An 18,659-nucleotide genomic window follows, 5' to 3' on the forward strand; every position below is an offset into this window, starting at 1 on the left:
ATGCAGTTGCTGATTGGTCCAGCTGCTATATCTCCATCAGATTTAAGTCGATGTTTGCTAACTAAAAATCAAAATCATCAGATTTCTGCTACATTGGTCTGGTCCAATCAATTAAACCATTTACTTTTACTGAAACGCTATTAGACCCATGAACTATAGCTTACAGTTCTCAGTCCATGTTGCATACCGGATGCTGGAACTTTGGGATGGTTTTAGCTATTGTCTTCTACTGAAAAACCAGTGACTGTGAAATGAGCCATGTTTAGATGTCCTGTAGGAAAAATAACTTGCTGTTGTGTTGTGAGAACAGCATCATGGTCACTTGGAAACAGCCTATGGCCTCGTTCTGAAAGTGTCCTGATGGCAGCTTAAATTAGGATTCATTACATCCCAGGGGTCCATCGGTTGTAACTCGCACTGACAAGCACATGATTGATGCTGACCTCGAAGCTGTCTGGGGCTGTAGGAAACAAAAAACAAAAGTATGACTGACACCATTTGGGGATGTTGATGGGGTTTTGCTCTCACTTTGTGATTAAGTGTCTTGTAGTGCATGGTGTCTGCTTCGCACACATCAGAGTGTGCCTGTTTTTTACTGCAATGGAAATCTGTGGACCACCTGTGATAGAGGGTTTGAGTGATTTTACCTGTAGACAAGTGCAATTTGGAGCAAAAATGTAGTTTTAACTTTAGTTTAAGGAGCTGGCATGGTGGCTAAGTTGTTTGCAGTGTTTCGTAAGGGTCCTCCTAAACTGAGGTATAGACTCAATCCCTTTGCTTCGGCTTTGTCAAATGCTGTTCCTCAGTGCTTTGTTTAGCAGTGGAATGGTGATACTGTAAACAAGTTCATGGACTTTTGGAGCATTTTAACTCCAAAGCTGGTGTGCTGCTTCAGCTTAGTTTATAAAATTATTATCTAATACACATCTGACAATTAACTTTCCTGTAAAAATGCTTATATTATTATATTATGTGCTTAATACCAAATGCTTGTTTAGTCTGAACATTTAAAACTTCACAGGTAAGCAGTTTATAATGAGGTAAAATGGTGAAAAGCTGCCAAGCCTCACAGTGAGTATTACACTTGACTCATTATCAACTGTCAGCTAAGACTCCCAACACTCAATTTAACAGCAAGATCAACTGACATTGGATTTAAAAACAACCTTTAACTGTATTTTGTAAGTTCCTTTCTGACTGTCAATCATTCTGCATACCTTGTCTGACTTATTGCTGCAGCATGGCCACAAACCCTGTGTTTTTGCAAATTTGCTTAGTGATTCAAAACAAATGGGCCCCCTTTCCCATCCGTCGATCAATCTCCAGTATGTCTTGGGGAATAGTCATACTGTCTCTTTCTATCTGATCTTTCTCACATCACTTGCTCTGATCCCAGTTTTAGCCTCTCTTAAACTGACACTCTTCCTGTACAAGAGATGTTCGGAGGACAAACCCATAATATACAGGGACACTCTGTGTACTGCAAAATGGGAACTCCGCACTGTGACATTGTGTTACCCTTCTGCATTGTTCTCTTCAGTCTCTGCTCATTACAGCTTCACACACACTTTCAAGCACATGCATATACAAATAAGGTCTGCACAGGCATTGACACCCATACACTCACTAGTCAGCCCCTGTGTGTTATTGTGAACGAGGTTAAGCACGGCCGTGTATGCTGCTAAATGACTGGCATGAATGGCAGCATCACACAAAGAGAGAAAGAGAGCTTGGTGTGGCTCTGGTAATGCTCTCTGCACTGACGGAGACATCCAGCTCTCTCCTCTTCTTTACTCCTAACACAAACAGCATCATGCAATAGTCAAGCATGCACAATATATAGGAAGAAAGGCCCAAAGCAGCGCCGGACATGATTGTCAGTCAGAGTAATGAGAGAGTAGGTCGAGACAGATCAGCCTTAAAATCAATAGATGGAGCCAGGGAATTAGCTTTAACTCTTAATGCTGCACTCCCACATAGATTAATCATCACTGGGTCGAGTAAGACCAAAGCGGTGGCTCAACGTAGGAGATTGTGTGTGTGTACTGTGTATACAGTTGTTGCAGGCAGGGTGGTCAAATTACAGATGATTATAGATTCAAAAATAGCTTGCTTTGTGATATTTGTTGATTTTTTTAAGAAACATATTGCTAGTTTGTATTATTTGAGTGACATTGAGCCAAAACAAAACTTCTGTGTCTGCTGCTACTGATTGTACCTTTCTCTAACCTCCAACATTGACACTATTGAAATTAGAGCTGCAAATATTAAACGATCAACTGATCGATATTTTCTGGCATTTTAAAGGCCAATAAAATACACAAGATGAAAAGCTAGATAAAACCCAGGCAGACGGACAACAATAAAATGGCACAGGCGGGCTGTGGCCTTTCCTTCTTAACAAAACAACACATGGTGACCAGAGGCTGTGGAGTGTTTTTCCTACTCTTCATGCTAATCAAACACAAATAATTTGCAACTCAATGTAGAACCCATTTCCTCAGTGGTGAGAGGATATTGAATATTTGCATATCAGCCTTTGCTGAAGCATAGATGAAGCTGCCACTAGTCTCTGACTAATAAGTGTTCCTGCAGCCCGTTCAGATCAATGTGGGAGCATGGCTGTGAATTGGATGCACAGCATATTACCAAGTGGACATGAGTGCTTCCTATTATTCCAGTTAATGATTGGTGTGATTTGTTTCCTGTGCAATGTATGCGGCACCTTTATTATGAATATCAATTTTGTTGGATATAAATGTGGTCCAAAAAAATACTCCAGACTTTTAAATGAGCTGATTTAGATATTGTCACATTGATACCTCATTTGGGCTTTACATAACCCTAGTTAGCACTACCAAACTGAAATTGTTACAATTAAAAATATCCTGACAAAGGTAAACCACTTAGTACTGATTCGTAGAATTTGTTTTGTCCTCTGGAGTATTTCCCCTAAAGAATGGCAGAATGGCTGAATAAAAGTGATGTGATGCTTTATGTCACCTTTTCTCTGTTTCTTAAAATCCACTTTTTAGATCTGTTATTTTTGCCGCCAAGCTACTTCATGACTTATTTTAACTTACTAAAGTTCCTACTTACACGGAAACTGAAGTTGTAAACATGTGCCATGCTTAACAAGGCACCACAAAAATAACAGGACAAAGGCAGTGTATTCTGGCCTAGTTGTATAACTGTCTCTAATAAATTAATTTTCAGACCACAATCTTTCATTTTGACAAGAGTTAAATAGATCTGAGCCTTTTAAACTCGAGGAACCATGTTTGTGTCTGTGTGGGTTTTCCTAGGAAGTCATTGTAATCGGTTGAAAGCCACTGCATTGATCCAGAGAGAGAGAAAGAGACGGAACAAGGGTTGTTGATACTGGGGTAGAGAGTTCGTCATTTATTTACTACCACCTCACATGTTTTACATTGTATTTTTTCTCTCTAAAAAAGTTTTTAGGGAAATTGGTATTTGCAAGAGGAAGTTGACCTGAGCAGCTATAAGACTGATTTAGAGTAGAAATTTCATGCCTGCCAATTTTTACTGCAATGCTGTGAAAGTGCTGCCCACTAGAAATGTTCCGATACAAATGGGCACCTTAAGATGTGTACTGACTCCAGTTTCACATGTATTCTTCTTTTAACATGAATGTAGTTATGGATGTGAGATGACAAGTACCAAACCAAGAGGACAGAATTTCTTTGTTTAAGTATATCAGTTTTGATTTTGTTCTGAATTTGCTCTCTCCTATTTGTGAGTCAGAGGTTAAATCAAGGATATTAAAGTTAGCTTTGTGTGTCCACTCATAACCTTTGGCTTCTGAATAGCTTTACCCTTCTGTGCATCTGCAAGTGTGTCTGTATCTCTGGGTGTTTGGTTTAGTGTTTGTGAGTCGATTGACTGTGAGACATCCATAATTTTCACCACTTGACAGGGTGTTTGTCGATACCCATCTGAATCCACAGGCAAGTTCAATTTGCTCAAGGCGAATGTACTAAATGTCTCTGTAACTCTACTGTTAGGCTATAGCTAAGGGACTTGGTCTACTAATTTGTAGATAATACTTAAGCAAAGCAAATTTACTTTGTAGTTATTCACAACATTTACATGTTAAGCACTTAACTTATGCCTCAAGTAATTTATATAAAAAGCCACTCGAAGAAACGTGAGGTACATTGTTTTTGTTTAATTAAGCGCACAGGAAAGTCCATTAGGACAGGACAATATCACCAACAATGAGAGTTGGTGAATGTAACTGACAACTAACTAATATAACTGACATGAAACATACTGGTTAAACACAACAGTTTAACAAAGGTGATGATAAAAAAGGTTCATGCAAACCGCTGTTAGATTCTTGGCAGGCAGAGAGACAGCCTGCATACATGACTGCTGCAATCCTGATACATCAGTGTGGAAGGATGCACCTCATCATGGCTGAGCAGAGCTAGATGTAGATCATTTTTCACATAAAGGCCTGTTTTGTTTACTTAAAGCATCCTGCATGACGGATGTCATGAAAATACTGTGGCGGACGACGAAAGCCTGCTGTTCTGTACATTGTTTCAAAGCACATGTTACGGGACACAATTTCAACTGATTGATAAAGTATAAAAGGGAGGGAGAAAGAGAGACTAGGATGACACAGATGGTCACGTAAAATGTTGACATTTTACCTGGCTCTGGTTTTTTACATTACGTTTTTGTTACTGACTCATTGCGTGTGCGCGTGCGTGTGCGCGTGCGTGACGTGAACCTGATGCCATACATGACCTTTTAATATTTACCTTTAGAACAGGCAATTATAGGCTATACAAATTGGGAATAAACTCAGTTGATGCTGTACTTGTATGTGTAAACGGTTAAATTATTTTGTCTCCATGTCAGTATAATTTATTTTATCGGTCTTCTGGATTTAGTGAATGAGATAAATTACAGCTAACCATCTTAATTCAAGTCTCTAGAGTCATTCAGTCCCTAATGCACTTTCAGTGGGTGTCTCTGTGAAGCTGTCAACTCTCTGGGGGATATGGTTTTATTCATGGTTCTGACTGTGAGAGAGCAACATCATTTTTGCACACGATCATCACATTAGCAAAGTGTCATCCACAGCAGAGTAAATAACAGACGTCAACATTGCTCCAGTATTTCTGTGCTTCCATTCTGTCTCTGCATGCAGACTGGCGATCAGCTGATGGTCAGCTCAGTCAGAAACTAACGTCCATTGTACTAAAGAGGGAGACGTGATGGTCTGTATCAACATAAACTGCTCTTTACTAGTACTGCTGATCTTGCTGCTGAATTTGGCTGGAGCTTGGGAGGTGCTTAGTGCCACCTGCTGGTGCTGATGTGGATCTCTGGAGAGAAGAGATGGGAAACTGTCTGGGTAGGATTTTAGAGAGGCTTTTGGCTATGGAGGACCAGGTCTACCATATTTAAAAATAAATACAGAAATAAATAAATTGCTCAATGAATAAATAAGCATACAATTAATTGCCCCAAAAATACAATAAACAAATAAATGTAGGTAGAAATTAAATTATAAAGTGAGACATAAATGTATATATCTCTTTTAATTAGCTTCTTTATTTATTCACCTTTTGTAATATTACCTTATATTATTGCCGTTATAATCTTCAACTTTTATTAATTAGTTATTTTTAAAGTATTTTTTTCTGTGTGTGTTTAATTTTTTGTCTGTTTATTTTCCGTTGCATTTTCTACCTATTTATTTCACCTGGTATTATTTGCTTTCAATTTTACATTCTTCATGCATTCTGCTCATTATGCAAATGAGAGGGGCTGGTCTTAAGGGGTCAACTTCTGCCCATTGGTTGGTTAGCATTTTACTGCATCGGTCGAATCTACATGCCACCGGCCACAGTCACAACAAAGATGGCTACCTACGATGAAGTTGTCAGTGAGTGAGGCATTTAGCAACTGTTTTGAAAACAATGCATGTGTGCGACATAACGTTACTTCTATGCATTCTTGATTAGTTCCATAACTTTGTAAATTAACGAAGCTGCAAGGGTTTGCTTTCTCCTGTGTCATTCTTGTGAATTGGTAATGTTACACACTGGTTCTATTGCACACATAATGGTACACTCACCTATGTCGTTCTCTGCCACGGCGATGAACTGTTGTTTCGCTGACTCCAAAAAGCCTGCAATGGCACCAATAGGAAAACCAGCACGTAAAAGTCCCTCCACGGCGTCCACAGGCAGCATATAAGCAGGGCGACCAGCTATCCCAGGTGTGTGATTAACGTTAGCGACCCGAGTTAAGAAGATAGGCCGCTTCTCCAGATTCTGAAAAAACTACATGTCGACATCTGTGTCATGTGTGCCGCTAACTGAAACACACGTTCTGTCAGAGCGTCTAAACGAAAAATTATAAAGTCAATACTCTAAACGTTAGCATTGTTTTCAAAAACAGTTGCTAAATGCCTCAGCTCAATGACAACTTCATCGTAGGTAGCCATCTTTGTTGTGACTGTGGCCGGTGGCATGTAGATCGACCGATGCAGTAAAATGCTAATCAACCAATGGGCAGAAGTTGACCCTTAGACACAGCCCCCTTCATTTGCATAATGAGGCAGGAACGCATGAAGAAATGTAAAATTGAAAGGCAGAAATAAATACCAGGGGTGAAAATAAATAGGGTAGAAATGCAACGGAAGAATAAAACAGACAAAAATTTAAACACACACAGAAATAAATCATTAAAAAAAAAGTAATTAATAAATAAAGTTGAAGATTATAACGGCTACATAAAATAAGGTTAATTATTACCAAAAGGTGAATAAATAAAGAAGCTAATTAAAAGAGATATATACATTTATGTCTCAGTGTATAATTTAATTTCTACCTACATTTATTTGTTTATTGTATTTTTTGGGACAATTAATTGTATGCTTATTTATTTATTGAGCCTTTATTTATTTCTGTATTTATTTTTTAAATATGGTAGACCTGGTCCTCCATATTTGGCTGGCTGGATGGATGTGAAGAGTGTGTTAGCCTTCCATTGATATCAAACCAAGGACACTTTCTGCACACTCTGCACTCTCAAGCTCAAATGCACTTGTATAAAAGCTTTGAAAAATGTTATTGTTATTGGATATCATTCATACATAAGTCATAGTCTCTCTATATAACTGTGGTTAAGTTATTCTAATAAATATTTTTATCCTCCATGACAACCTGAGTACTACAGAAGTCGGACTCAGGCAGCTTCACTGTTGCATTTCTTCTCCACTAGAAAGCCTGTGTAATTAGCTTGCCTATTGCTGTGTTTTTTTTATTTTCCTCAGAGCACCCACTAGAAAATCATCACTCTTAAAAAGTCATTTAAATGAGCACTTATATTTATCATTAGAATAAAGTCTCCTCAGGTTAAACGATGTCAGTTGTTTCCATCTCACACCGATGTTTCACAAAATAGTCTTGAATCAAGTGATATTTTCTTACTAAAGGAACATGAATCCTACATCTGTGTTTTAGGGTGATCTAGTCTGGATCAACGGAAGTACATTTCCAGGACAAGGCTTGACATCGTGCTGTATGATGCTCACGTTCCACTTTTTGTGTGTTGCCGTTCTCAAAAACCTTCCATATGAGAAACAAACAAACTTCGAACTAGCAAGCCACACGCAAAAAATTGCAAGTTTTGAAGAAAATTTTGATAGTGGATTAAGGCAGGCCTGCTTGGTTCTTTTTTAAATGATTGTAAAGATTTACAAACTAATATGTTCACTGCATTTATACAATCTTACTGGGGTGTTTTGGGACGCATTGGGTTTGCTTAGCCTGGAAATCCAGACCCAAATCCGAAAGATTAAGGGTCTGGCATTGAGTAATGAAAGTCGCCCATTTCGAGGGGCGGCATCAAGCGTGCATTTCAAAATCTCACTGCACACAATCGGATAACACTACGACCAATCACAACAACACACGGGGTGACGTATCCAGAGCCCCATACACTTAGCTACCTGCGGAACTAACTGGTAGATTAAACTTTCGTCATCTGTTTGGCTGTTTATTAGCTGTGGAAATAGATCTGACAATGTAAGACTAGGTTGATCAAACCTGAAACATCTGTCAGGACTCTTTGCCTGCTTGAGGACTAAGATTGGAACTCTAACCTCAGTCATTTAAGATTGATATTTGCTGAAGTTTTGATGAAGTTGGGATGCTTGTAGATGCATTTGTGTTAACATTGTATTGCACTTATAAACGAAAGCTAATGTAGGCGGCTGGAAACATTTTAAGCAACAGAACTGTTCCTTGTAAACTATTGGCTATATCTCTCAATTTAAGATTTCTTTTTGAAGAAGATAAGACCTTAGTGAACAAAGTGTTTTTGAGGTGGGAGTAGGATGAGGAAAGTAGGCAATTTGGAAAAAGGCACATTTCTATGATGCATTGAAGGTTACCAAAAAGCTCCACTATCATTTTCTGCCACTGAAAAACTCATAAATCACTCTGATACACACTGCAGTGCCAACACACTGCAAAGAGGGAGACATAGCCCCTCAGCAATATATTAAAGCTGGAGATTGTACTTGTTATGCACAAGGTTTTTTAATTTACTGAATAAAACTTATAAAGCATGGCAAAAGATACAGAAAATTATTATTTTTTTCTGTTGAGTGGAGTCAGTCAATCCTCATCTTCGAATCTCTTCCATTTATAAGGTGTATGAGGATTGAATAGATCAGAGAAATATGTCTTAATTTTTTTCACGGTGTCGACTTCTTTTACGTTTTGCAGCATCACATCTTTCTGTGATAAGGGAGGTGCTGCTCCGGCCCCTCCCTGTTTTTTTGTATTCTGTTGGTTAACTGGCTTTATGTTATGGTTTCCTCTCATTTCCTGCTTTTCCATCCATTCCTGCCAATGTCTTTCCGTTAGCAACGTCTCCTCCTCTTTTGTTCTATTTACAATGACCTGTGTCTCCTCACATCTTTGTTCCTGGGGCATGAAGCTGGGGTTTGCATCAAAGGGATTCCTTGAGCTTTCTTTCTCGTCTGATTCCTTTATCAACTGGCTGGTGTCAGGGACAGTGGCAACACTCAATGAAATCTGTTGGCTTTGCACTGGTTCCCGTTCATCTGGTTGTGAGCTGGTGTCTGCATCATTAGAGGCATTGCTGGTATCACCATTACTGGAGACGTCCAACAGAATCATCAAGCTTTCCCTTGGCCTCTGCTCATATTTTGGTGGTTCCCTCAATATGAAGACGTCAATATCAGAGGATGTTTTAGAGAAGTTAAGGCTCATTGTCTCTAGATTAAGTGAATTTGCTTCATCTTTTTCATCCTCAGTTTTCTCCTTGTAGTCTTTCTCCTTTATCCTTTGCCACGTTGATGTGACCCTCTGCTCTCGGTTCAGCCAGCTCACCAGCTCTCTCAGCTGCTCCCGTACCTCAGCCACCATCTCCTCTCTCAGGGCATGATGCATGAGATGAAGTTCTGAATGCACCTCTGCCATGTGCTTCTCTACCTGTTTTTTCACCATGCTGTTGATCCATATGATGCAGAACCTCCTGTCTTTTGCTGCCTGTCGTCTCCTCCTGATCAGTCATCAACACAGCAGTCATTAGATAGGAAAAGAATTAACTGATTTACTCCCCAGTAATAACACATTACATCTTTGTATCATTTATATATGTTCCAGAAGCAATTGCTTGTATTGTATGTATAGGCATGGCCTGTAATAAAATAAGATGAATTAGAAAGGAGGTATCAAAACAGAACAACAACAAAAAAAGTTCATGTGTAAGACTTGTACCTGAAGGGTGAAAAACTTAGACATTTCTTTCGACCAGATTTTGTCATCAGGATATCTTCTTGCCAATTCCTGTGTGAAAAAAAACAAAAACAAATTTGCTGGCAGGTGTGGATTACGTTTTGGTAACCAGGGTATAACCGCAAACCAACAGAGGTGTTTTTGCCATTTTAAATAAATACAACAACTCTAAATAGGCTCTTAAAATAAATTATTGTTTCAATATCTTGTGTAGCAAGATGCAGCATCATTCTCTATACTTGAGATTGAGTGCACTTTCTGACTTTCAAAACTTGTTGTCAAAAAGTAGAATTTTAAACTCCCGGCCCAACTTGAACCTCTTCCTGTTTAGATGTTGCCTAGCAATGCAGTCAACAGGAATTCCAAGGCCCAGGAACTGCATTTAAATGTTTGAAACAGTAAATTAAACCAATAATTAGTTATGAGTATGAGTAAATGCACCACTAATATTTCTAATTTTACAAACATTTTGTTGGCAAGTGGTGATGGTATGAGTGGGATAACACCCTCCAAAGTTGTACATTTCCTGATTATTGCACAATTTATTGCTGTTGTATCGCAATATGGACTAGTGCAATATCCAAATCGCAGGGGGGCGCAATATTTGTTAATGTCAAAATTTGTGTCAAACTAGCCTGACGTCGTCATACTCAGATTCTAGTCCGACCTCAAATGTTGTGGGCGGGGCTAAGATTGGCTGGCATCCAGGTGTCAAACCATTCTAAATTAAGTATTGTGATGCTGCAGAGATGTCCCGGCCTACAAACCCTATCCTACAGACTAAAGAAAAGAATCTTTGTTTGGGACACCTCCCCGCAAAAATCACACTATAATCCTTTTAATTTCTTTCAATGTTACAATAATAATAATAATAATAATAATAATGATACAAAAACTATCATTCCCTCCAATATTGTGAATCATATCGCAATCGCAATATCAGTCAAAATGATCACAATTAGATATTTTCTTACAATATTGTGCTTGTCTTTACTGTGGACCAGAGATGGCAAAACTCACTTCCCGTACTCAAGTAGAAGTACAAATAATTGTTTAAAAAAATACTCTGGTAAAAGTAGAAGTACTGATTTAACTTCTTTACTTAAGTAAAAGTAACAAAGTACAGGCTTGGAAATTTACTTAAAGTCTAAAAGTAAAAGTAGTCTTGTGAATGACAAAGCTCCCTGGACCAGACAGATGTTACTAGAGAGTATGCTGAGGAACTACAGTGGACATGGAAAAAAGGCTCTTTATTCTTTATATGTCATTGCCTACATTTTAAATGGCTGTCTGCCAAAATGTCTAACACATATCTTATTTATTGTGACAGAGACTGGGACTTCAGGTTAATAAGATTCTGACCAACAAGATATGAATTCAAGTGTGATTTTGTGAGAAGTCTGTGTATATTCCCATCCTATTCGATTCAATTTGGTATTGATGACGCAAAAAATAGTAACTAACTCCAGTGAAATTATTTTAAACTTAGTGAGGACTAGATTAAGTCTGGATTTAAAGCTGATTCTGGTTTCCAACTTCGGCCCAGCTGTGTCTGTTAAAACACGGACGGAGACAACTTCTCTCTGTTGATGCTTTACTACAATCAAGCATCAGTATAAACATGGCCGTGGGTAGCTCTGCTATGGCTGTGTGTGGTAATAAAAGAAATAAATAACTTTGGCTACCATACACAATGCATAGGAATCATATATGCTATTAAATAATAACAATAAACCCACTGTTAATTACGTTATCTCAATGAGCAAGGACGTTCAACAATCGCCATTATATCGCATCAACAGCCAGGTGTAACCCAAGGAACAGGTGTAACCTTGGTAACAGGTGAAGAACACAAAACAAGCTTACTTTTAAATGTGCCAGAACTACAGACCAATACAATAACGGGCTTAAATGAACTGACAACATAAGTTATACAACTTACAGTTCTCAAAGACACACACAATCTCAGCTGATTATCCTCCGGACAGCTAGTCTTTTTCTTTTTCTCTCACTTTTTTCTCCGTGTGGCGAGTGCGCGCCCGCTTGCGGTGTGAGGCGCGTGTCCGCGCTATTCTCCGACATGAACTCACAATCACACTTGAACGACGACCTTTTGTACAAAACTAAAGTAACAAGCAAGTTTTGTAAAATGTAAGGAGTAGAAAGTACCGATATTCCTGTTTAAATGTAAGGAGTAAAAGTAAAAAGTCTCCAAAAAAATAAATAGTACAGTAAAGTAAAATAAATATCTGAAAAATCTACTTGAGTACAGTAACACAGTATTTCATCTCGGCTGTGGACGACTAGTTCGTCCAAGATGGTTAGTTTTCCTTGTGGGCTCGCTGTTTAATAATAACATTACAGTAATGTTTTCACTAAATAATATCCAAAATGGACTTACCTCAGTTAAGTAAGTGAAATGTCTTCTTCCTTCTTTATGTAGCTGCACCAACTAGCCTAGATGTTTTTCTTTCGCATAAATTTGAAATTCATAGAGCTTTGCAACATCTTCTCCAGAACTGTGTTGCTATGCAACCTACCAGGGTATTATAATTCATTAGACAAACAAACAATAACATATAATTGATTATTATTATTTAAAATAATTTGTGGACAGGATATGTTTATTTCATATGATCTTTCCTTCATGTGTAATGTTATGTAATGCTTAAGTTGTGTGGCTGTATTGTAGTGTTTGTTCCAGTTAATGTCATGAGATTTTAAAGAATTCCTTTATTCTGACACTTTTAATTCACGGTTTACAAAAATGAGGAGCCTACAGATACTTAGTTACCATATGAATAATTACATGTACTGTATAACTCCAGTATTGTATGAAGTTCTTTCTAATCTTAACATGATGAATATTTGAAAGTGGTTGGTCTTTTGTCTCTATGTGATAGGTCGATACAGGGTGTGTACATCTGGCTTGTTTTCAATTCCCATCAGAGGCCTGCCAGCCACTTTGTGGTTCGCTGGAACTCCAGCTCCAGCAGGTGGTTGCTATTTCTGACCACAGGCCATAGTGGTCTCTATGAAAAGGCTTGTCACGTCACACTGTACATTTTAATTTTATTTTTGCTGCCTGTCCCTTTCATTGTATCGCTATTTGTGTGCTCGCCTCTCTTCTGTGTCTCTTTTGTCGCTTTGTCTTTCTTTCTCCATCTACCAATATTTCTCTTCATTTTCCATCTCAAGGACAAATAGCAGATATGTTATTGTAGTTGATGAGGAGTGTTTCTCACTTGTTGTTCTAGAAGAAGCATGTGAAAGGAAGGGGGAAGGGGTGGGGTCATTTTTTGGTTCAACTTGGCAGGCATTTAGAGGAAGCCATCTTCATCCATAAATGTGTTAATTCATTGGTCTGACATCAATGTGCCACAAGCTCTCTGATCACCTCCGGGAGCTGTGGGCTCAGGCAAGGATTCCTATTGGTGTGCACATCTGCTATTGACACACCAGCTGACATATTACTGTGGACACACATATTGCCCGTTAACTGTCCTCTGATTGTATTATGTTGCTGTGAGAGACGTCGGACTGTTCACATGATCTCCACGGAATCAGGGGTGAGTTTCATAGCACATCCTCGTCACTGGGCTTTATTATTATGAAGCTAGTTGACTGCATGATCCCTGTTAATACAACACACGTAGATTTTTGTTTATTCGGTCTGTGATTTTATTATTTTTTGTATTATGCCTGCACTGCAACATTTTAACTTAATTAGTTAAATACATTATTTGTTTCAACACATTTGACAGAACATGGTTGCCATTTGCACACCCAAAAGCCTTCCAAATGAGAAAGAGATTTCTGTGGATGTGTTTACTTTTACTCGGCTTTACCTTAATGACTTGACAGCAGTGACTTACCACAGACATGGCACACCCCCACCCAGCTCAGTGATCCTTTCATGTTCTTCTGTGTGAAGTCTTTCACCCTTACACAATATGGAGGGATGTCAGCCTCCAAGAGGTCATGCAGCACAAATGGAGCTTTGTTTCTATGTCATGTAATAAAAGATATTGTTTATTTAGCGATACAATATGCACTGCCTTCGTATCACTGCAAAAGCAAAACAACAATCTTGATGTTGTGTGTGGGCATGCTCATGCATATCATTTCATTCTTATATAAATACAATCTACTAATACTAAAAGAAAACTTTTCTATAACATTCTATTGAGAATGCTAAAAACTGATATGAGTATTTATATAAAAATGACAGTGATATACCTGAATTTGAACATGCTGTGGCATTAGACATTTCTATGACTGAAATCTGGTCATTTACTGTCAGTCGAGAGAGAGAGAGACAGAGTCACTTCACTTAGCGTTTTTATTATTGCTGAACAGTGGGACTGAAGTGTCAGTCATCGTCCAGAAAACTGGGAATGTTACTTTCTATCAGCCATCTGTTCATCTCTGTGTTTGTTTCTTTGTGTGCTTTAATCATAAAATCTCTCCTGCTGCTCATACTTATTTATTCTATTTGCACCAGATTACAGTATCAATTAAAGTAGGAATTCTTATAATTTATTTTTGCGACATAGCAATCCAGTGACCTCAATGGACAATTCATATGACCTGACACTGTGATCATAAAGTTCATAGCTTGTACACTGGACAAAGAAGTTGAACATGAGCATCTTAAAATGTTAGCACAATCCAGTTTTTCCATGAGATGAATCAGTTTCATCTTTTTTATTCATAGTTAGATATAAACAATAGATAATTACAGGGCTTCTGCTGCAAGCTCAGTGTCATGTTTTTGGAAAATGAATGAATGTTCTGTATCACCAATGGTTTCCCTAATCAGTAAGGTACCGATTTACAAAGTCCCATTTTGGCCTTTTTTTGAGACGATTCAATTTGGTTAGGGATGTTTAAGTTACAAAATGAATTTTGTTTGGATATGAAAGTGATTCTCAGATAAATAATGCTGTAAATTGTCCAGGAACGCTCTACATAGTGCATTATAGACTTTTTTTGTGTTTGTAAACATAATGACGTGTTTAGTGTGCAGACCCTAACTGGTGGTGGAAAAGTGACATTTGTTGTGGCTTCTGCTGTTTTTCCAACCCACTTTAGATGAAAAGAAGAATTTAGGGGTAACATCAGTCGTCAAAAAGCACCATTTCATGGGACCTTTTAAACTTTAGGAACCTTGGGCCATGACTGTTTTCATAATAAAAGAGTTTTTCTCTTTAATTATTGAAGAATTCCCATGGGTGAGTAATAACTCATTTGTGAGAATGGAATCTTGATTCAGAATGAGTGTGCATGTGGGTGTTGTTGAAATGAAAGAGGATGAATCACTGGGTGAATCTTGTGAGGTTTGCTACTACAATGCCTCAGGTCTGGAGTGAAGGCTGCTGTGATGACACAGTGTGGGGGAAGAATCCCAGGTTTGTTTACGAAAAAGCCTATCCTAAAACTTTTAAAGTAGCTATTGTGATGTGTATTGCGTTTCTGGGCCTATATGAGTGTTTTTCTGTTTCGGTGGATAACATGCAAATGTTGGTGTCTCTTGCAACAAAAAAAATGTTAAACTGCAATTTAAGCTTCACAACCATCAAGAAAAGGGAATAATGGTAATTGTAAATGGAATAGAGTGGAAGTGAAATGTTCAGGTTCTGTTCAGGAAACCTCATTCAAAACCTGACTGACATTTGTAACTATGCCAATAAAAGAAAAAAAGAAATAATCAATGCAGAGTCTTTGGCTGTCCTGTCAAAGGCCTAAAAATGCCCAAAATTTAATTATGACAGGTCAATGAAGCGAGGACCAAAACGCAGAGAGGAGGCAGGCAGGCCGTACAGTGTTTAGTTGAAGATTTATTAACAAAAAGAGTCCAAACCAACATACGAATCCAAATGGCCAAAACCCAGAGACTCAAGGAAACAAAGTCAAAAAATCTCATATCCCAAAACCCAGAAAGTTGAAAAGAGAAAAGGAAAAACCAAAAACTTGAACACAGAGACTGAAAAGAACTGACGAGGGGACAACAGATCACAGGGAAGAGGCAAACATGAAAACCACCAACTGGAATGCCAACAAACAGAAGGATCTGACAAGAGACAAGGGAACACTAAATACACTGGTAATGACATAACGAGAGGCAGGTGACACAAGGGCTGGTAAACAGGTGGAAGACATCAGGTAATCACAGGAGCGGGAAAACACAGGAAGTAAAACTCAAGACAAGACAGCCCAGAAAACCAGACTATCAAAATAAAACAGGAAATATACAGACACTCAAGGGAAACACAAGACAGAAACTACAACCGAAGACCGGGGGAGAAAACTAGGACACAAGCAGACAAGACAGAACCAAAATACCAAATAAGGAGGAACAAAAACAAAGCAAAATACCTAAACCATAACAATAATCTTAAAAAATCAATAAAAAAAAAATTATGGAACAGATCAGAATGGAAAACGATTAAATGTCATTGTTTATTTATTTATTTTTTAGTAAAAGAGACTTCAGAAAAGTTTTTTTTTTTGAAGAAAACCAAGTTATGATGACATAAGTATCACACTTGTAGTTTTGTCATGGGAGCTGCAGTTCAAATTAATTGTTGTTTAAACCAATTAAAATTATGAAAAACGTCAAGGCAAGTGCGGTATTTGATGCCAATTTGTTTTGAAAATGTGAAAGTAAACCCAAAGAACATGCTTTATTTTTCTCAGAAAGATCAATAAAAATCTTTTTTAGGGTTTTTACTACTTAAATATGGACATTTTTTATTGTGTGTATGTGTGTATTTAATACTGGATATTGTATATTTTCAGAAACGTCTCAAGCTGCTCAGGTGATTCAGAGTAAGGAATAAAGGTTCAGTTCAACCAATTAGCTAAAGGTCAGTGTTGTCCTCATGTCCTCTAATATGAGTGTCAGATTTCTTAAATTTGTCTTCACATCTATCTTTGTGATGCTGATTGCAAATTGGCAATCTGGCTGGAGGAAAAGCTGTTCAAGAGTACTGACGGCTCAAAGGAGAAAAAAGACAGGGCCTAATCAACAGTCAGGAGGGCGGCAGTATTGAACGTTTTAAGTGAAGCAAGCAAAGTCAAAGAGGGAGAGAGTATTGTGAGAGTGAGACAGACCAAGACATAGACAGAGACAATTGTAAACAGAGCATTGAAATGAATCCATCTATAGATCCAGGGAAGCAGTGATTCTCCAGACGGGATGCTGTGTCTGGCTTGGCTGCCTGTGTGCGTGTTTGTGTGCGTGTGCATGCCTCCTCTGTAAGAAGCCACTTGGGCTACTCAGCTTAACTAGACTATGCCCTTTGTCCATCACTGCATCCCCTCATCCTTTCTCTGCCCTGACTCAAACCTCTCATCTCTCGTCTCCTCTTCATTTCATCACTTCTGCTGGGGTTCCTTTGCTTCGTTTTATTTCTCCTTTGGATTTCATGTTATTCTGTTTGGTTTGAACCCTTTTAGTCTGTCCTTGTTCACGTACTATTTTATCAGCTTTGCTTATTTTATCACAGCTGTTGCAAGCTAATTATCATGAAGAAACAGACAGATCTTTAGATCTCACAAATATAATTAAAATCCTAATCGTATTTGTTTAAAGTTTGTTTTACACGGACCAAACAAGGTAGGTGTGAAAGCAGCCTAACATACTTCGAGGTTAACAGATCTTATATTTGGGAAAAGCAGATGAATTATATCTTATGGGTCCTCAGTATCAGCAGATACCCTTTGTCTAAGTTTTTGAATCAGTTTCTGGAGACAAACATTGGATTGGGCATCCATATTGAATTTATAGTTTAATCTCCAAGATGCTGGCAATCATCATCTTGCAAATAAACATCTATTTCAGTTATCACTTTCAATCAAGAGGGAATTTGATTTTTACAGGTTAAAATAAAGAAGAGGAAAAGAAAGAGAAAGGAAATTGATGAGAAGTTAGAGGAACATTAATCAGAAAAAGGGCAGAAGTTGGGTAAAACATCGTTTGTGCCGGTTTCCTGCTTGGATAAAGATTGGCCTACTCCCAGTGGCTGCTTCACGTTTGTTTAATTGATTATTAATATGTTTTCTAGAGTAAATGTCACAAGCTTGCTACGAGGTATGGGGTATGAAAATAAATAAATGTGTGTGTGTGTGTGTGTGTGTGTGTGTGTGTGTGTGTGTGTGTGTGTGTGTGTGTGTGTCTTCCTGCATGCCTCTCTACCCCTTCTCTTCATGTCTATCTGTCTGTCTGCTCGTTGCGGGCAGCATGCTGCTTCACTAGCACTGTTTGTGCCTGCACCTCTTTAGAAGAGGCTCTTTCCATTTCTTCCACTGATAACACTGCAGTAGTAGAAGAATGATAGGAAAGGAGAGGCTGCAAGTGTTTATGGTTGCAACATTAAGTATGCTTGTATATGTGTTTTACTGATGTTATGCTGTGCAGGTTTGTGTTTGTAGGTGTATGCCCTGTGAGTAATGGACAGACAGATGGTGCACACTTCAGGGTTCTGTGGTATAGATATGCCAACACGGGAGATTCTGGCAGGGATGGAGGCATCACATGACTGTGTTTTGTATCACATATATGTGTGTATGAAAGAGCATGAATGTGTGTACAAAAGAAACACATTTTATTTGGGCACATGAACTCAGACTGTGCATTTGTGTGTATAAAACACTATAGCCTGAATCACCACATGTTCTATTTCGTATAGGCTTCACCCTCTAAGAGCTGTTACTGATGGGCAGAGATGGGAAGACTCAAAGTACAAATACTTTGTTACTGCACTCAAGTAGATTTTTCAGATATTTTAACTTTACTTTACTATTTATTTTTTTGGTGACTTTTTACTTTTACTCTATACA

General features: G+C 38.2%; 2 protein-coding genes across 6 annotated transcripts in view; one reads left to right on the forward strand and one right to left on the reverse strand.

Annotated features, from left to right (window-relative positions):
• The window catches only part of mctp1a (multiple C2 domains, transmembrane 1a), a 144,412-nt gene that overhangs the window by 8,036 nt on the left and 117,717 nt on the right, over positions 1-18,659 (forward strand). The gene's annotated exons all lie outside the window — the stretch shown is intronic.
• Positions 8,593-12,350, reverse strand: LOC116689962 (uncharacterized). Its single transcript, XM_032516706.1, has 3 exons — positions 12,217-12,350; positions 9,798-9,866; positions 8,593-9,579 (listed from the first exon to the last, which is right to left on the reverse strand). The coding sequence occupies exons 2-3, from the start codon at positions 9,842-9,844 to the stop codon at positions 8,667-8,669; spliced, it is 960 nt and encodes a 319-aa protein (XP_032372597.1). The 5' UTR covers positions 9,845-9,866; positions 12,217-12,350; the 3' UTR covers positions 8,593-8,666.

This window comes from Etheostoma spectabile, chromosome 5, assembly GCF_008692095.1.
Source record: "Etheostoma spectabile isolate EspeVRDwgs_2016 chromosome 5, UIUC_Espe_1.0, whole genome shotgun sequence".
Taxonomy (NCBI): Eukaryota; Metazoa; Chordata; class Actinopteri; order Perciformes; family Percidae; genus Etheostoma; species Etheostoma spectabile.